Source organism: Ceratotherium simum, chromosome 8 (assembly GCF_057802395.1).
Source record: "Ceratotherium simum simum isolate JZ-2026a chromosome 8, ASM5780239v1, whole genome shotgun sequence".
Classification (NCBI taxonomy): domain Eukaryota; kingdom Metazoa; phylum Chordata; class Mammalia; order Perissodactyla; family Rhinocerotidae; genus Ceratotherium; species Ceratotherium simum.
The window spans coordinates 59,896,786-59,915,224 of NC_141907.1; the positions used below are offsets into that span (position 1 = coordinate 59,896,786).

Here is an 18,439-nt window from a genome sequence, read left to right on the forward strand (position 1 = left end):
TCTAGCACAGGAATATGTAAACCAATGGTCCCCCATAATGTGATCTGTATCCAAGGGCCAAGATAAGCCCTTGGATTGAGTTATGGGCTTTCTGATGGAGGTGACATTTGAAATGGCTCCTGAGTGACTAGCAGGAACCTCTGGTGACTGGGCTATGCCTATCCTCCTGTTCTATCTCTCTGCACTCCCTGCCTCGGTGTTAAACTCCAAGTTAAAAAAAAAAATGAACTGCTTATTTTTGTTCTCATGTCATACCACACTGCTTCCAGCTGCCATGCCTTTGCTCACTTGGTCCTTTTGTTCTGGAATGGGTCCACTACCCATTCACTTTAGGTAGCACCCTCCTTCATAAAGTTTTCTCTGACAGCTCCAACCCTACTGAGAAGGGGAGTCAGATGCCACCCCACTCTGAGTGCCTACAAAGCTCTGTACATTGCTAAGTATCATGGACCTCCAGACAACTCCATATCTTTCTTTCCTACTCCCATAGACTGTGACTTCCGTAGTGTCAAAGTCTGTCTTTTCCCTCTTTGTAACCTAATAATTTAGTTCCTAGCTTATAAATGGTAGATAAATGTTGAAGGGATGAATGAATAGACAGATTAAATAGAGTAAATAGAGTAATTTGTGTTGGAAAGTTATCTGTAGCAGAAGTGTAGAAGATGGACGGTGTTAAGCAAGACCATCTCATTGGCAAGAGATAGGCATCTAATTTAAATGATCTTAAAAAAATAAAAAAGAAAATCTTTGGACTATGTAACTGAAAAGTCCATGAATAAATCAAAGCCAGCTAGAGGACATAGGTGCCCAAACAAGGTCCTTAGTAATTTGCCCCATTTTATGTGCTTTCCTCTGGGCTAGCTTCATTCTCAGGTAGGCTCTCCTCAAGTATTGGCTAACCTCTAGGACCCCATTTCACCAGTTTAGCAACCCCAGGTAGAATTAAGAACTTCTTTTTCACTTGTTTCAACAAAAACTCTTGGGACTGTTTCTCATTTGACCAGGCTTCAGTTACTTGCCCATCTCTGAATCAGTCAGCAAGGTTGGGGGGTGGGCCCTGATAGGAAAGAAACTGAGAAATATATTATCCCACCTGAACCCTGTGGACTGAGAGCAGGTAAATTTGGGATGTGTTACCCCAGGAAGAGAAAGGGAAGCCAGACATGCAGTCTCTTGGGAGATTGAGTACAGAGGCTGACCCTGGTCCTGGTACACGCTAATGCCCTTGGCCTGTAGGGGTCGATTGACCCAGGAATTTAACATCATGTTCAGACATCTCCACTCTTCTCCCCACAGAGCCAGAGTCCTACATTAGAAGACATCATTGTAGGGAAATAGAGATGGAAGTTGTGAGGGAATAAGTTCTTAAGGCAAGCTAGGGGTAGAGCAGAGCTACACTGCCCATTCCTGCTTGTCAGTCAGCATGATTAGTTCTCAGGATGTAGCAGTGTCTTAGCCAAGGTGCCCCCGAGAAAAGCAGAGCCTGAGTCATTGCCTGCCATGTGGGTAGATTTATTTGGGGAAACGGTCCCAATGCACAGGACTGGGGAACTGGGAAGAGTGAAACAGGATGTGGGCAACTGGGATTCAATCCTGCTAGAGACCCTCTGAGAAGTCATGTAGAACTGTTACCAGACACAAACACAGGTTCTTTACCCACCACACAAGAGGGGTCAAACAAAACTGGAACACCAGGCTTATGGCAAGGAAAGAGTTTTCATTTTGGGTGAAGTCAGCCGGGAGACGAGAGTCAGCCCTCAAATTCACCTCATCTCCCTGAAAGATGGGAGGCAAGGGATTTTAAAGTTTGCGAGGAATGTGGCTGCTGGTAGGGAGGGGGAGCCTGTGGCCTTGCTGGTTGGCGCTTTCCTACCAGCCTGCATTTGGCCTTGTGAGGCTGCTTGCAGGGAGGAGGATGGCGGATAAGGGAATCTGCAGGTGGGTGTCCTTGGTTGTCTGCCTCCATGGTGGAGGGTGGATTCTGGCGCCAGGAAGTCAAGGAGTTGGTGTCTGGGAAATTTCAGCTTCTTGATATTCTCTGGATATCAGTTTCCCTGTAATAAAACTTCAAAGGACCCTTAACTAGCCGAAATGTTAGCATGAGGCCCCCTGGGCTCTAACAATTTGTAACTTATATTTGCCTTGTGAAGTTCAGGGATACAAAGGTTAAAAAAACTGATATTTACATATGAATGTAATTTAGAGAAACAGGGAAAGGCCATGAGTGCTTTTGATTTTAACCCCACACATACTGGGTTTAATGTAGGGAAACTGATTATCAGGGCCAGCATCAGAACATCTGCCTGAAATGTAAAAGAGGGGGAAATATTTATTGATTCCCTCCTGTTCCCTATTGGGCAAGAGAGTTTCCATGGCAGTGTTGGAGAAACTTTGCAAAAAGGGAAAGACACAGCTAAGGTGAGGAGCTGTAAATTTATATCTGCATGCAGCTGTTGGCTGTAGCAATGACTGCGGTAAAACAACGGGCCTAGAAGATGTGAGCACCCTGGATTCTGCTAATTGTCAATTCTGAAAGATTCATAATGATTACAAAGCACCTGGAATTAGCCAGCAAAGCTTCCATTTTAAAGGTTCTTCCATTTCTTTAGGAGTTGTTGCTTGCATGGCTTTAAAGATTGTGCATAAAAACCCGGCATTCAACACTTGCAAAAGTAATTGGGTTGGAGAAACACTTGTTCAAACAAGACAATGAATTTGTTTATTGTATTAGACTACAGCATTTTTGTGATTATAAATAGTTTTGCATTTGGGTTCATGGAGATCTCATGATTCAAATGGCATATTAAGGAGAAAATGACAACAACCAAAGAAACCTTCTCTTTTTATTTCAATTCCAAAAACCAGTGATTTTGATTGTCATTCCCAGGAGTCAAATTCTACACACTCTACAAATGTTGTTTGCTTCTTGATAGACTTCATTTGCTTTATTTTTTTGGCAACTCTTGTAGATGAATTGGAGTTCTACTCTCCCTATGTGTTCTCATTTACGTCAGCTTTGGGTTGAGTCTGGAGACCATTACAGCAAATACTTCTGTTTTTCTTCAGTTACAAGAAATAGATGAGAGATTTGGATAGCATGATTAATGCTGAAGACAAACTATGTAAACCCATGAAACATGATGAAGTGGCCAAACTGGGGCAGCAGATATTTCTATACTCATATTTGAGGTAATATGAACTCAACAAAAACTCAACTCCCTTTCTAGGAAGCTACTGGGTAAAGCATTTGGTGGTATTCTAAATTGATTTGAAAAGATAAACTTTTTAAAAAACCATATTTTTATTTTGAAATAATTTTAAATTTACTAAAGTTACAAAGATAGTACAGTTTCTGTGTACCCTTCACTCAATCTCCCCCATTGTGAACAATTTTCATTATGGAACATGGTACATTTGCCGAAGCTAAGAAACAAACATTGGCACTTTACTATTAATGAAACTCCAGACTTTACTTGGATTTCACCAGTTTTCCCACTTACTGTCCTCTTTCTGTTCCAGGATCCAATCCAGGTTACCACATTGCAGTTAGCTGTCATGTCTCTATACTTTTCTCTGGATTGTGACCATTTCTTAGTGTTTCCTTATTTTTCATGACCTTGGTGGGTCTAAAGACTACTAGTCAGCTATTTAATATTTCTCAATTTAGGTTTGAAGAATGTTTTTCTCATAGTTAGACTGAGGTTGTGAACTTTGGAAAGAATACAAAGAGGTGAAATGCCCTTCTCATCACACCGTATGAGGGGATACCTGATCTCAAACTGACATCACACTGATGATATTAACCTTCATCATTTGTAAAGTGGATGTTTGCCAGATTTCTCCATGGTAAAGTTACCTATTTTTCAGAATTGGACACTTTAGGAAAATATAACAAGCCATATCAATACCACAGGAGGGAGTTATGCTGTTAGTGAAACAAAACTATGGACATGTATAACCATTTTGCTGTGTTTGCATTTTAGAATAAGTAAATTTGAACCATTCATCCAAGGGAATAACAAACGGATGTTTAAAAAATCATTCCTCTTCAGATATTATTAACCATATATCACAGGGCTTTTTTATCGTAGCATAATAGTGAAAAGCCATTCTCTCTGGGTTTGAGTCCCAGGCTCAATATTTTGTGACTTGAGGGAAGTTACTTAACCTCTCTGCACCTTAGTTTCTTTTTTGTAACCTTCAAGTCCCATAAAAATAACACTATCTCCTTCCCTTGTTGGGAAGACTGAGTGAGTCAACATTTGTAAAACTCTTAGAGCAGCACCTAGAATTGAGCACAAAATAAATGTGCTGTACCTTGGGGTGGGTGCAGAGGTTTAGTAACTTACCTATGGTATGTGGCAATTAAACAAAGGAAGAGGTGGGGCCGGCCCCGTGGCATAGCGGTTAAGTGCACGAACTCTGCTACTGGCGGCCCAGGTTCAGATCCCGGGCGCGCACTGACGCACCGCTTCTCCGGCCATGCTGAGGTGGCGTCCCACATACAGCAACTAGAAGGATGTGCAACTATGACACACAACTATCTACTGGGGCTTTGGGGAGAAAAAGGCAAAAAAAGGAGGAGGATTGGCAATAGATGTTAGCTCAGAGCTGGTCTTCCTCAGCAAAAAGAGGAAGATTGGCGTGGATGTTAGCTCAGGGCTGATCTTCTTCACAAAAAAAATAAAATAAAAAAATAAAAGAAGAGGCCTGTTTCATATTTACTCAGAATCCTGAAGCTCTTACAATTTGTCAGCTGCTGTGTTTGTTGAAGAAAAAAGCAAATTTTCAGTGACCTGTTAAAGTGTGTTCCACAGAGAAAAGTTAAGAGAGATTAGAGAAAAAATAATCTCTTCATGCTTTTCTGGCTTTTATAGACTTTATAAAACGAGCTTGTATTACACTCACAGTTAGAAAACAAAACAATACATCTTTCAAGTTTTAAAGAATAACTTTTGTTATTTCTGGGCCAGTTTCCCACCAAATCCCAGAAAGCCATCGATAACAGGAGTAACCACACAAACTCTCAATTATTCATGTGCTAGTCCCATATTTTATAACTTTAGATTACTTCTCATTTTCTACTGCTTAATACAAGTTTTAACCTCCCTTTAATTTCTCTGGTTTTTCTCCCAGGATTATACTGAGAAACACTACAGTATTTTTAAAGACAGTCATTCATTTTATAAATCTTTTCCAATAAATAAGATGGAGAGTCTTTAATTCAATCTCCTTTTTTATAGATAAAATGATGGAAAGTAGCACTATAAAATAAATCAATGATTGATGTCAGCAGTAAAAACAAAAATCAAAAAACAAACTCATGTAAGTGCATCTCCCAGTAGAGAACAGATGTGCCTTCCTTTCAGAAAGCCTGATACAGAAAATATTAAATGTGAAAAGAAAAATTGGAGAGTTAACCTTTCCGTTACAATTTATTTTTCTTTATAGAAGGATTCACAAATGTTGAGTTTCTCTTTAGGCAATGTTGGAAAAAGCTAATTCCACTTGATTTATTTAACAAACATTTATAAGATGCTTAATCCGTGCTGGCTCTCACAAATGTTGACTCATTCCTCATAACTACTGTTAAAAAAGAAATAACGGCCAAAAATGGAGTCATTTGGCCCCAGGACATCAAACCAAGGCTTAATTACAGTTTCAACCTATCCCAGGAACGTGACCTTTAAACAGTCAATCTGAAATTTCCTGATGGGCACTGGTGAGGTTATCTGCATGATAAAGACCGCTGCAGTTCTCTGCCCCTCAAAAGAAGATGTGCTGGCCTGAAACAGTCCTTTCTTTCCTTTTACTAATAGCTTCCTTGTCCCATCCTCCTTCTGCTTATAAAAACCTTCCATTTTGTACAACTCCTCAGAGCACGCTTCTAGTTGATAGGTGGCATGCTGCTCGATTCATGACTTGTTTAATAAAGCCAAGTAGATCTTCAAGTCTACTGGGTTGAATATTCTGTTTTTTAACACTACCTTGGGGCAGGCAAAGCAATATCTAACAACTTGCAGGTGATGGGTGACAACTAAGCCCAGGACTTTGGCTGCGCCCCTGGTGGCTGGCTATGGGGCGCAGGCTCTGATCCACTGAGCCAGGCTGCCGAGAGCCCTGACCCGAGACACCCATCCCTGGGCTAGAGGCCATTTCTTTCTCTTCTTTCCCTTCCCAACGTATTCCACATCTCCAAGAGGTCTGAATCCAACCTGAAGAACTACACTTGTTAAAAAGAAAACCACAGGCCCCAAAAGGCATCACTCATGCTAAAGCCCATGATACCACATCTAGATGTAATACTTGATCTCTTTGCAGTTTCAACCTCTCCCAGAAATGTAATCTTAATCGACCAGTCTGGAATTTTCTGGTCAAGCACCAGTAAGGTAATCTGTCACATGGGCCCTCTCCTTCTCTTCCCGCCCCCCACAGAAGAAGAAGACGCAATCTGCATGATAAAGACCCCTGCCTTTCAGTTCCCTTCCCCCAAGAGGAGAAGGCCTGGCCTAAAAATAATCTTTTCTTTTCTTTTGCTAATAGCTCCCTTGCCCCACCTTTCTTCTTATAGAAACTTTCCCTTTTGTACAACTTCTCAGAGCACCCTTCTAGTTGCTAGGTGGGATGCTGCCGGATGCATGAATTGTTTAATAAAACCAATTAGATCTTCAGATTTTCTCAGTTGAATATTGCCTTTTACCACACTTAAACCTTCCATACCTAATGTTGAATCTATTCAATGTTGAATCTATAAAACTTCTGGTGAAAAAATAGTAAGGGCATCAGGTTAAAACACTGAAATTCCTGGTCAGAAAACAAAGACATGTCAATGCTTGTTTCTAGAGAAAGGGGGAACCAACACTGAAGGTCCTGGTAGTAAATGGAACCGGGTTGTACCTGTGGTTCTGCGTTTCATATTTGATCTGCACACATCCGGACTAAGGGTGCTACACAGCACGTATCCACTCTCCAGTGTCCATGAGGTATTTTGTCCAAGGATAGACCAGCAAAGGTGAACTGGTTGAGCCTGACCAACTAGCCCCTCCGCAGCTTCAGAGTGACCGCCAGTCCCCTGCGAATTTCATAGATCAGATCCGATCCCCTCATACATGGGAAAGGAGATCTCCCGAGAATTTTAGAAGTTCCAACACTTCAGAGGGAAGGAAGTTCAGCAGGTTACAAAAGAAGAGGTTATGTCACGGCCGTCGACTTCACTGAAATTAATACTGGATTCAACTTTTGACACTAATTCCTGTTCCACCAAATGGAAAACATAACCAAGATAGGCAAAGTGTGACTTGAGAATATACAACAAGAGGAACAGGTCGAACATCTTTCTCTGGAATCCCAGGTAACAGCTGTATTTTTGACATAGAGCATTCGTTTCAGACGTATGATATAAGCAAAACCGAAATTTTTAGAGAGACCGAGACAGAGACTATATATAGAGGATAGATCACTAAGCAAAATTTAACCCCTTGCCTCTCCTTAATTCCCCCAGATGTGATAACTAAAGCGACATTAACTTTCTCTCTCTAAAGCTGTCAGTACCACCCCTGTCGGGGGTCTCGCGGACCTGCCCTCAGCGCTTTCCCCTCTCCCCACCCCGAGACCAGGGGTCACTCGGCGCCCACGGTCCTCCCTCGCAGGCGGCAGCTCCAGCGTGGCTGCGACTCACTCCCCCTTTGGGGATTTGGGGACGGAAGTGAACAGAGAACTCGGAGTCCGCGGAGTTACAGTCACGCGGGAGGCGACACGCTGGGTGGTGGCACCGGCGGGTCCCCCCACCCCGCTCCACCCGGGGCGGGGCCGCGCTTCCTTCCGCGCCCGGGAGAGACCTGCAGGTCCGGGAATTTCCCTGGCCCGGGGCTGTGAGCTTTCCCGCCCCGACCATGGATAAAAGGGGTGCTCCCGTCTCGGGGAGCCACAGAGCTCGCTCCGCCAGCAATCCCGCCGGCCCTCCCGCTCCAGGCACCGCCGCCCCGACCCTCCGAGCTGAGCCCCATGGCCCGCGCCGCCGCCGCCGCCGCCTCCCGCGCTCCCCGGCTCCTCCGGGCCGCGCTGCTGCTCCTGCTCCTGGTCGCCGCCGCCCGGCGCGCAGCAGGTGCCACTCGGCGCCCTGGGGTCCCAGGGGCGGGACCGGGGTCGGGTGGGCCCACTGGGGGACAGCCCCGCTAACCGAGTCCGTTCTCCCCGCAGGCGCGCCCGTGGTCTCTGAACTGCGCTGCCAGTGCCTGCAGACCGTGCAGGGGATTCACCTCAAGAACATCCAGAGTGTGAAGGTGACGTCCCCAGGCTCCCACTGCGCCCAAACCGAAGTCATGTAAGTGCCGCCGCGCGCCCCCGCTGCTACAGTCCTTGTCACCCCCACCGTCCCAATGTCCCCCACCCTGACCCCCAGCCCGACCTTCTGCCTCACGTGTATTCTCCCTTCTCTCTGCAGAGCCACTCTCAAGAATGGACAGGAAACTTGTCTCAACCCCGAAGCCCCCATGGTTAAGAAAATCATAGAAAAGATGCTAAACAAGTGAGTTATGGTTTTATTCACGCGTGTAACAAGAGCAAGTGGTCACAAATATTGGCATCTGTCTCCTGAAAATTATATCAGAGAAACCCAGGGTTTAGCTGAGGGAGTGAAAATCATTATTTCACAATTAAATTTGCCATTGAGATCATTAATCTGGTCTGGTGCCAGAAGGGTATTGCTAGTGCCCTCCATCCCCACCCCTGACCCTATCCCGGTTCAAATGAGTGTGGATAAAGCTGCCCTCATTAAAAATCTCATTGGTGTTGGCCAGTTATGCTAAAAAGCTTCTCACCTCTTAAAAAACACAGGCATTTTTTCCTCAGTTCTTTCTGGGCTTCACATCTGAAGAGCAGAACCCTTGATTTTCTGCAACATGGGCCCTAAAGCTTATGAAGAAGAGCAGGGACTTTGCAGTGACACTGCACTGGGTACAAATCTGGGTTCCACCACTTATTAGCCATGTGACTCAAGGACAGTTATTTGGTTTATCTAAGCCCAGTAAAACAGGGAAACAATAGCAGCTACTGCATGGGGTTGCTGTGAGGCTTAAGTGAGGCCCAATGTGACAGACAAAGAGTCATAGGTTCTGGCAATTTGTAGCTAATAATTCAGTATTCCTAAACAAGAGCATCCCTAAATAAGAGCATCTAAGAGCCTAGAAGTCTCTGCAGCGTAGTATAGGCAGTAGCCACTTGGTGCCAGGCTGGGGAAATTTAAATTCAGAAAGCTCCAGAACATGGGAGGCAGGACAGGAGAAGAGTGTTGCACAGCCAGCTTCCCTGAGCACCTAACTAAGTACCTTTTTCTCATTATAGGGGCAAATCCAACTGACCAGAGGAAGGAGAAAGCTGATCAGTGGCTGTACCTGGAGTAAGCCCTGCCCTTACAGGAATCAAAGAGGAAAAAGAGAAATGAATCATCAGCTCCCTAGGCCACCTGGATTGGGCTTAATATGTTTGAGCATCTCTAGGAGCATTCCTCCATTAATTTATTTATTTATTTGTTGATTGATTTTCAAAGATTCTATGTTAATATCTTACATATAAAATAATTAAGGATGTGATTGAATCTACTTGTGCACTGTACCGTTATTTTTATTGTTTATTTTATGTCAAACCTAAGTTAGTACAATCCTGATTTTTATTTATTTTGAAGGTAGAAGGTTAGCAAATGTCCTCCAGTCATTAAACTAATATTTTTGAGGAGCCCAAAGCATGCCAGCCTCTGTCACAGAGGCTGCGGGATCTAAGCAAATAGACAGTGAGGTCATTGTCAGGGTGGGGGAATGTATATGTATATCTATTTTTGTAACCATTTAAAAGAATGTCAGCTATTTATTGAAGTGATTTTACAGTATTTGATCAACATTTCTCATGTTGAAGCTTTAAGAACTGCAACGTTCTAAATATTCTTTGGACATTTCATGTCTACCTTGTAAGGCATAATGTCTTGTTTAGTGTTAATTATGCAGTATTTCTTTATGTCTTAGACCAGAGAGGTTTAAATATTTATTGATGATTTTGCAAAAGCATGACAATAAAGTATTTCAAGATGAATAATGTTTGTTTTATTTTCTGGAAAAAAAAGAGGGCTATCTTTATTGGATATTCTGATGATTTACATCAGTGTTTCTCAACTTTTTTTTTTTTTTCCTGCTAGGCATTCAATTTGCTACACAGATAAATCAACTATAAGTTATTCTTAATTTCATCTGGTGGTAGCTGTCATTCTCTTTGGCTCCCACCTACCCAAGAACGTGCTTTTCCAAAGTGGGGGCTGCCTCGTCCCCATCAGTGTGAGAGTCACTGATATATATTGCTGTTTTTTATAAGGGGCTCCTTTCTACCTGCTACTCAAGTTTACCTCCTTAAAAACATGTACATTCTTATAGCTATCTTAACAAGGACTCTTGTTTCATTGCCTTTGCTAAACAATTTTTCAAACAATTATGGACAATTTAATAAAACTGGGGGCGAAATGGTAGTAAAGTAGTTTTTTCTTAAAAACAAAAAATTTGTGTCATCAATAGAAGCAGAAAAAGTGAATGGTTGAGTACTTCATCTATGAAAAGATCTAATGGATATTTGGGTTCTAACCTTCATTTATAAGAAACTACCACTGATTTTAATGTTATCCCAATCCTTTGTACCAATTTGTCAAATAGAACAGTTTTAAGATTTGAGTGCATTTTTTTTGTGTGTGTGAGGAAGATCAGCCCTGAGCTAACATCCATGCTAATCCTCTTTTTGCTGAGGAAGACCGGCTCTGAGCTAACATCCATTGCCAATCCTCCTTCTTTTTACCCCAAAGCCTCAGTAGGTAGTTGTATGTCATAGCTGCACATCCTTCTAGTTGCTGTATGTGGGACGCGGCCTCAGCATGGCCGGAGAAGCGGTGCGTTGGTGTGCGCCTGGGATCTGAACCCGGGCCGCCAGTAGTGGAGTGCGCGCACTTAACCGCTAAGCCATGGGGCCGGCCCTTGAGTGCATATTTATGGAAACTGATAGATTATTTAGCCTGAGAAAGTCCCAGAACTTGGTATTCAACACTGCCCCAGGATGACAGCAGCACTCCAGGTTTCCAAGACAAGAAAATTTGCTATGTCAAAGAAGGAAAGATCCCTATAAGCGAAACCAATATAATCCAAACCTGAAAAGGAAGAACGTTTGTGCATGTGTGGGACGTGTACTTGGCTCTGCCTCAGGACTCATTCAGGAAATCCTGAGCCCTAGGTAAAAGCCTTCAGCAGAGGCAAGAAGGCAGAGCTGGCATCTTGAATACTTGAGATCAAGTTCTGGCTGGCTCCAAGAAGCTGAGTAAGTAAGGGCTCTAAGTAGCAAGAAACAACTCTGTGAGCTTCCATCCACTTAAAAAAGTTAAGAATAATAATCTCTTCATAACTCCAATGTTATTAGTTATAGATGAAATGAGAAGAAAGCAAATTTGTGAACTGTATAGAAGTAAAAGCAAACCGTTCTAGAAGCTCCATAAAAGCTAGCATTCACTCCCTAACCCCAAATCAAAGGACATTGGAAAATGTTTACAAGTAGGACCCCAAGGGCTCGATAAAGCCCTCACACCTAAGACCAGTCCTTACACTCAAACACCGTGTGGAGCTTGCGGTACTGGCCACTTAGCTCTGGTCAGTACAGGACATGGAGCACGAAAAAGGAGAAAGGAGACACTTCTGTTCATACGGTGGTTAAACACAAAGATTTCAAAGAGTCAGATTGACTTTGAAGTAAATTCCAGCTCTATCACTTGCTGACTGTGTGACCTTGGGCAAGTTTCTTGACTTCAGTCAACTGTATTTTCCCTTCTGTAAAATGAAGATAATAACAGAATACACTTTCTGAAGTTGTTGCAGGAATTAAGTATTATTAATGGCTCTAGAAATCTGTCACTGGTCCTCAGGCCAACTTCACGGACATTGTCTCAGTGTCAGTCCCGGATGAGTGGATATGTGGTGTCGTTTTCTTACCAAACTGCCCTGAGACTTTGCAAGCACAAGGCGGTCTCCCATTGAGAGTGTTAGTGGCAGGAAATGTGACACAAGAGTCTGTGAGGTGATGGTCATGGGGTGAAGGAAGTAGGAAAACAATATTATGTGACACATCACAACTTTGAGAGGTCATCAGCGGGAGGGAGCAACGGCAAGAATGACTGAGGTTTCCTGAGCAATGACACCAAAGAAGCTAGATCCAGAAGGGAGGAAATATGACTGACCCTGTTCTGTCATTGTGAGTCTTTCCTTGTGAGTTCCACTGAGATGTTCTCTCAGGACTTCCAGAAGTGACTGACATTTGGGAGTATGGCAGAGGTGGCAGGCCTGCAATAGCGTAATGGGGGCAAAGATGATACTGTTTCTCTGTTTTTTGACTACCCACACAAATAATAAGGGGACGGCCTTGTCCTTTCTTCACAACTGATGTCCTACTCCATATCCCCTCTGCTTACCAGTGAGTTTTGCAGTTGCAATGAGCAACATCCATACATGCTGACTGGTTCCCAACTCAAGTTCCTCTGTCCTTTTGATTCTCTTCCTGAGGGCTTTCTCCATTTGGGCATGAGGAGGCAGGCACGGCAGAGAGAGTTTGCTCAGCTCGCAGGCAGGATGACCTGTGATTTAATGCCCTCAGAGCAACCATCATTGAGGGGAAGGAGTTAGTGGATCAATATTCTATTTTCCAGTCCCTTGGTTGGACAGTTCTAGAAGTTACACTATATATGTGTATCTATATATATATATATATACTTTTTTTCAACTTCTCCTTCACTATGTTCACATTTTCTTTTAAATCCTTGAGTATATTTATAATAGATTTTTTAAAATCCTTGTCTACTAATTCTATCATTCTATCATTTTTGAGTCTATTTCTATTGGCTGATATTTTTCACCCCCGGTTGTGGCTCATGCTGTACTACTTCTTGGCATGTGTAGTAATTTTTTATTGCATGCAGAAAATTTTGAATCTTATGTTGTTGAGTGTCAAGATTTTGTTTTCTTCCTTTGGAGTCTTGATCTCTGTTCTGGCAGGCCATTAAGTTACTGGAGCATCAGTTTGATTTTTTTTTAATTATTTTATGAGGTCATATTGGTTTATAACATTGTGTAATTTCAGGTGTACATTATTATATATCAGTTTCTATATAGACCGCATCTTGTTCACCCCCAATAGTCTAATTTTTATCCATTACCATATATATGCACCCCTTTATCCCTTTTGCCCTATCCCCCACCTCCTTCCCCTCTGGTAACCACTAATCTGTTCTTCTTATCCATATGTTTATTAATCTTCCTCATATGAATGAAATCATACGCTGTTTGTCTTTTTCTGTCTGGCTTATTTCACTTAACGTAATACCTTCAAGATCCATCATGTTCTTGCAAATGGCACAATTTTGTCTTTTTTTATGGCTGAGTGGTATTCTATTGCATATATATACCACATCTGTTTCATCCATTCATCTGTTGATGGGCACTTGGGTTGTTTTCACATCTTGGCTTTTGTGAATAATGCTACAATGAACATAGGGGTGCATAAACCTCTGTGTTGTTGATTTCATGTTCTTTGGATAAATACCCAGTGGTGGGATAGCTGGATTGTATGGTATTTTTTTTTTTTCTTAGTTTTTGAGGCTTGTTTTTAAGCATTTTTATCACGGTCTAGAGAGAGTTCTTTGTCCAAGGGCTTGTTTAGGTATATTGCTAAGTCATGTCCCTTCTGTGTCTCTATTGAATGCCCTGAGTGCTCACAAGTTCTCTCCACTCTAACAAGTCAGACCTCAAATATCTCCCTGTCTCATACAAGGTCTGAGAATTGCTCAGCTTACTGATCTCTGGCCACTCTGTCTGACCCTATGGAGTTTCACCCTACGCACGTGTGACTTAGCATTAATCAAAGAGACGCAATGGAACCTCGTCCAGAAATGCAGATTTCTGGAGCTCTATTTTCTTGCATGGATCTCTCCTTTCTACAACTCTGCTCCATAATTTCTAGTCACCTCAGTTTCCCTGAATTAAAATTTGCATCTCTTCAACTCAGCAAGACCATTGCACTCTGCCTGGTATCTCCCTTCCTGCACAGTGGTCCAGAATTTCTCCAGCAAAAAAGCTGGGGTGATCATGGACCTAACCATGTTTGTTTCCTTTTCGCAGGGGCTCTAGTCCTTTGCTGTCTGTTGTTCAATGTCTAAAAACAGTTGTTTCATATATTTTGTTGAGTTTTCTAGTTGTTTACAGCAGGAGGTTAGGACTGTTTCCTTTTACTCCAACATGGCTGGAATGGAAGCTTTGGTGGGACAATTCTGAGGAACATTTTACAAAGTTTCTCAGAGGCCCCACAGCAAGATTAAGCCTTAATTATCTGCAGTGATATTTCATCTATTGCATATACTTCATTAGCTTATCTCTCTTCCTTGTCCTGTATTCCCCCACTCCCTCACTTATTCTTCCTACGATCATCTCCAAGATAAACTACCACACACAAGTCTTTGTTTCAGAATCTGCTTTTAGGGGAACCCAAACTTGGTCACTTGGATTCCTCACAAATTGCATCTCAGGGCTAAGATTTATGTACTACTATTTTGTTAAGGAGTATAATAGCAGAGAATCAGGAGGAAGGAAAACGTGAAGTGGGACAGGGGAAAAGTGATAACTAATAGGAGAGTGCTAAACCACAACCACTCAGACCATTGCTAAGCACAGCTGAGTTCTTCATCTCACTAGAGGCTCTTGTGAGTGTTTGCTTTCTTATTCTGAAGAAACTATGAAACCAACTCAAATCAAGAAATTGGAGTTGCTGGATTTACATTAGAGAGTCATAAATCACTCCAACAGCAGGGCATCCGCCTCTGATTTCTCTTCTTGGGCTGAACTTGAAGTCAAAGCCTGGAAAGCTGGATCCATAAGACCCTAAAGTTGGGGAGAGGAGGTAGAATCTACAAAACCCACATCCAGGACCTTATCTTCACCTGAGAAGAGGATGGTACTCCTAGTGACATTTTGTCTTCCAAATTAAAAGTGACCTTTTCCTATCTGCATATTATCTTTTTCCTATTGACTCACAGGTGTTCTTTACATATTCTGGATATTAATCCCTTGTTAGATTTATAGATAACACAACTCACTTTCCAATTTGTAGCTCTTATTTTCATTCTTTCCGTGGTGTCTTTAGCAATGTGCTCTTTTTTAAGCCGGTGGTATTTGGAATTGTTCCTTTTGCTTTCAACAGTTTCCTGAAGAAGAAACCACACAGTCTGGAGAGGAATAAACAAATCAAGATTAAAACCAGGAACAAATGTTTTGGCAGCCAGGCAGGAGTTTGATTCAAAGCCTGAGAGATCACCCACAAAAAATCAGTTGTCTCATTTTATAGATGGGACTGGGGAGGCTCAGAGACCATTAAGGAATTACCAAATGTCACAGAACTATTTTATTTAAAAATGGACTAGAACTCAGTTTTGTGATATTTAGTACAGGACTATTTTCATTTACTAGGTCATTCTCATAATTGCCAATGAGGATTATTAGCTTGAATCTTGGTTCTAGGATTGGCTTTCTAAAATTTGTAGAAGCAGTGTCAGGCTACTAATTAATACCTAATAACCCATTCACACCACAAGCTACTGTAGGGTAGTCTAAAGGAAATATGATGCATATTTTGGCTAAACAATTTGAAGTCAAAAATGGGTTCATCCACTTTGTGTGATCAGCTAAGTTACTCTATCAGTTATCTTTTGCATCCCCAAAATGTAATGGCCTAAAACAACAACCATTTTATTTTGGCTCACAACCCCGTAGGTCATCAGTTTGGGCTAGGTGATGCAACGCCTGGTCTGGGCTCAGCTAGTTGGTTCTTCTGATGGTGTCTCTGGGGTCACTCATGTGGCTGCAGTCATCTGATGACTTGAGCAGGACCGCCTCACTCACACGTCTGGTGGTTGCTGCTGGCTGTTGGTTGGGTCTCACGTCTCTAGCAGATGAGCTTGGCTCTCTTCTTACAGTGGCAGCAGCATTTCAAGAGGCAGGAGTGGAAGCTTCTAGGCTTCTTGCATTCTTGACCTTTTCCCATTTGGATATCATCTTTTCCCTACCGACTCACAGGTGTTCTTTACATGTTCCATATACTAATCCCTCGACAGATTTATAGATAACACAGCTCATTTTCCAATTTGTAGCTCATATTTTCATTCTTTCTATCCTGTCTTTTCAATTAACGTAAGTTTATATTTTTAATGTACTTGAGTTTAGCAATACACTTTTTTCTAGTTAGCACTTTTAGTGTCTTGTTTCAAAAGAACTGCCTTTCACAGAGTTCAAAAAAACATTCTTCTATAGGGCTGGCCCCGTGGCTTAGTGGTTAAGTGCATGCGCTCCGCTACTGGCGGCCTAGGTTTAGATCCCGGGCGCGCACCAACGCGCCGCTTCTCCGGCCATGCTGAGGCCATGTCCCACATACAGCAACTAGAAGGATGTGCAACTATGTCGTACAGCTATCTACTGGGGCTTTGGGGAAAAAAAAGGGGGAGGATTGGCAATAGATGTTAGCTCAGAGCTGGTCTTCCTCAGCAAAAAGAGAAGGATTAGCATGGATGTTAGCTCAGGGCTGATCTTCCTGACAAAAAAAAATAAGTAGATAAAAAAAAATATTCTTCTATATTGTCTTCTAAAATTTTTACAGTTTTTTTCCTTGCATTTAAGACTTCAATACATCTGGAATTGATTTTTGTATGTGATGTGAAGGAATTATCCAATTTTATTTTATTATTCTATATGGTTCATCAATTGTTCCAGCACTATCTATTAAAATATCATCATTTCCCCACTGATCTGCAATGCTACTTCTGCCATGAATTGAGTTCCCCTCAATGTGTAGGGATGGTTGTAACCTCTTTATTCTGTCCCATTAATCAATTTGTTTATACTTGTACACCATCTTCATTATTAACATTTTATAATAATTCTTCCCCCCCCCCAAAGCCCCAGTAGATAGTTGTATGTGATAGCTGCACATCCTTCTAGTTGCTGTATGTGGGATGCGGCCTCAGCATGGCCGGAGAAGCGGTGCGTCGGTGCATGCCCGGGATCCGAACCTGGGCCGCCAGTAGTGGAGCGCGCACACTTAACCGCTAAGCCACGGGGCTGGCCCCTATAATAATTCTTAATATCAGGAAAGGAAAATTCTCCCATCTTCAGAGTGGTTTTTCTTTTCTTGGACTTTTACTCTTCCATATAAATCTTAGAAGCATCTCGAAAATTTGCACTAAATTAAATTATAATTTTTGAGTGGAATTTCTTTGAAATTATAATTTGTGAATTATTGATATCTTTACAATTCTGAGTTTTCTATTTCAAGAACGTAGAACAGCTCCCAATTTATTGAGGCCTTCTTTAATGTCTTTAAACAAACTTTTATAATTTTCTCCATAAAGACCTCCTATATCATTTTTATTATTAAAAGAAACATTTCTAGTCAGGTCTTTATATTTGTTGATGCTATTGTAAAGAATATCTTTATAAAATTTCACATTCCCACTGTCATTAGTGCTTAGACATAAAATTTTGTATTGACTTTGTAGCAACTCTTTACTTACGTAGTCACCTCATCTGGGAACAACGGCAGTTCAGTTTTCTCTTTTGGAAAACTTATGTCTTTTGTTTATCTTTCCAGCTTTGCTGAGATGGCTGTAGTGACAGCAGACACCTTTGTCTTGTTTCTGCATTCAAAGGGAATACTTTCACATTTTCACCATTATGTACAATGTCTTGTGGTTATCTTTGTATGGGTACTTTTCTAAGGAGTTATTATTATATTATCATTATAATTTTTATTATTTTTCATAATCAGATGTTAAATTGTATTTTCTTAATCTCTGGGATGTACACCCCTGCTCAGAGTGTGGTAAGATGCTCTGGTCCTCATGTAATGAACTTCAAAGGGGTGGAGCTCTGCGGTTCTGTGAAACGTAGTTGAAAACTACAGAACTAATTTAACTAAGCAATTTACGCTCCCCTCCCCAGTAATAGGTGAGGCTTTAGCAAGGTCCTAAAAGCTAATAAAAGTAGCACAGTTATAATGATAAAGAATATATAGTAAGTGGTTCATAACTTGGCAGCCTGACAGATAATTACATTTCTGTGGATTCTCCAGAGTTGAGCACTGTACCTGGTACATTGTAAGCCCAATAAATGTTTGCTGATTAGTTGTTATCTCAAAAGACTCTGAGGAAAGATACTATTCTTTAGTTGATTAAAAGCAGTTTAGTTATACACATTGATGTTACTAAAAGTCATATTCTAAAAATATGTTTAATATAGCTTGAGAAAACCACGTGTTCATTTTAAGCATATGCATTTTACGTTGCAGAAATTCTAATGAATAAATTTAAAGCATTATTAAATTAAGTACA

The 18,439-nt window shown here is 41.7% G+C and overlaps 1 protein-coding gene across 1 annotated transcript; it reads left to right on the plus strand.

Annotated features, from left to right (window-relative positions):
• The first annotated feature begins 7,812 nt into the window (after window positions 1–7,812).
• On the plus strand, window positions 7,813–10,077 carry LOC101393933 (permeability factor 2-like). Its single transcript, XM_004419170.3, has 4 exons — window positions 7,813–8,104; window positions 8,200–8,323; window positions 8,444–8,527; window positions 9,343–10,077. Exons 1-4 carry the CDS (start codon window positions 8,005–8,007, stop codon window positions 9,356–9,358), a joined length of 324 nt encoding a protein of 107 aa, XP_004419227.1. The 5' UTR covers window positions 7,813–8,004; the 3' UTR covers window positions 9,359–10,077.
• Window positions 10,078–18,439: the final 8,362 nt, after the last annotated feature.

Bases quoted from the DNA above. Each gene is read 5' to 3' on its own strand.
- LOC101393933 (XM_004419170.3), top strand. From the start codon at position 8,005: ATGGCCCGCGCCGCCGCCGCCGCCGCCTCCCGCGCTCCCCGGCTCCTC. The intron at 8,105-8,199 runs GTGCCACTCGGC...TTCTCCCCGCAG, and splicing joins CGCCGCCCGGCGCGCAGCAG to GCGCGCCCGTGGTCTCTGAA. The intron at 8,324-8,443 runs GTAAGTGCCGCC...TTCTCTCTGCAG, and splicing joins TGCGCCCAAACCGAAGTCAT to AGCCACTCTCAAGAATGGAC.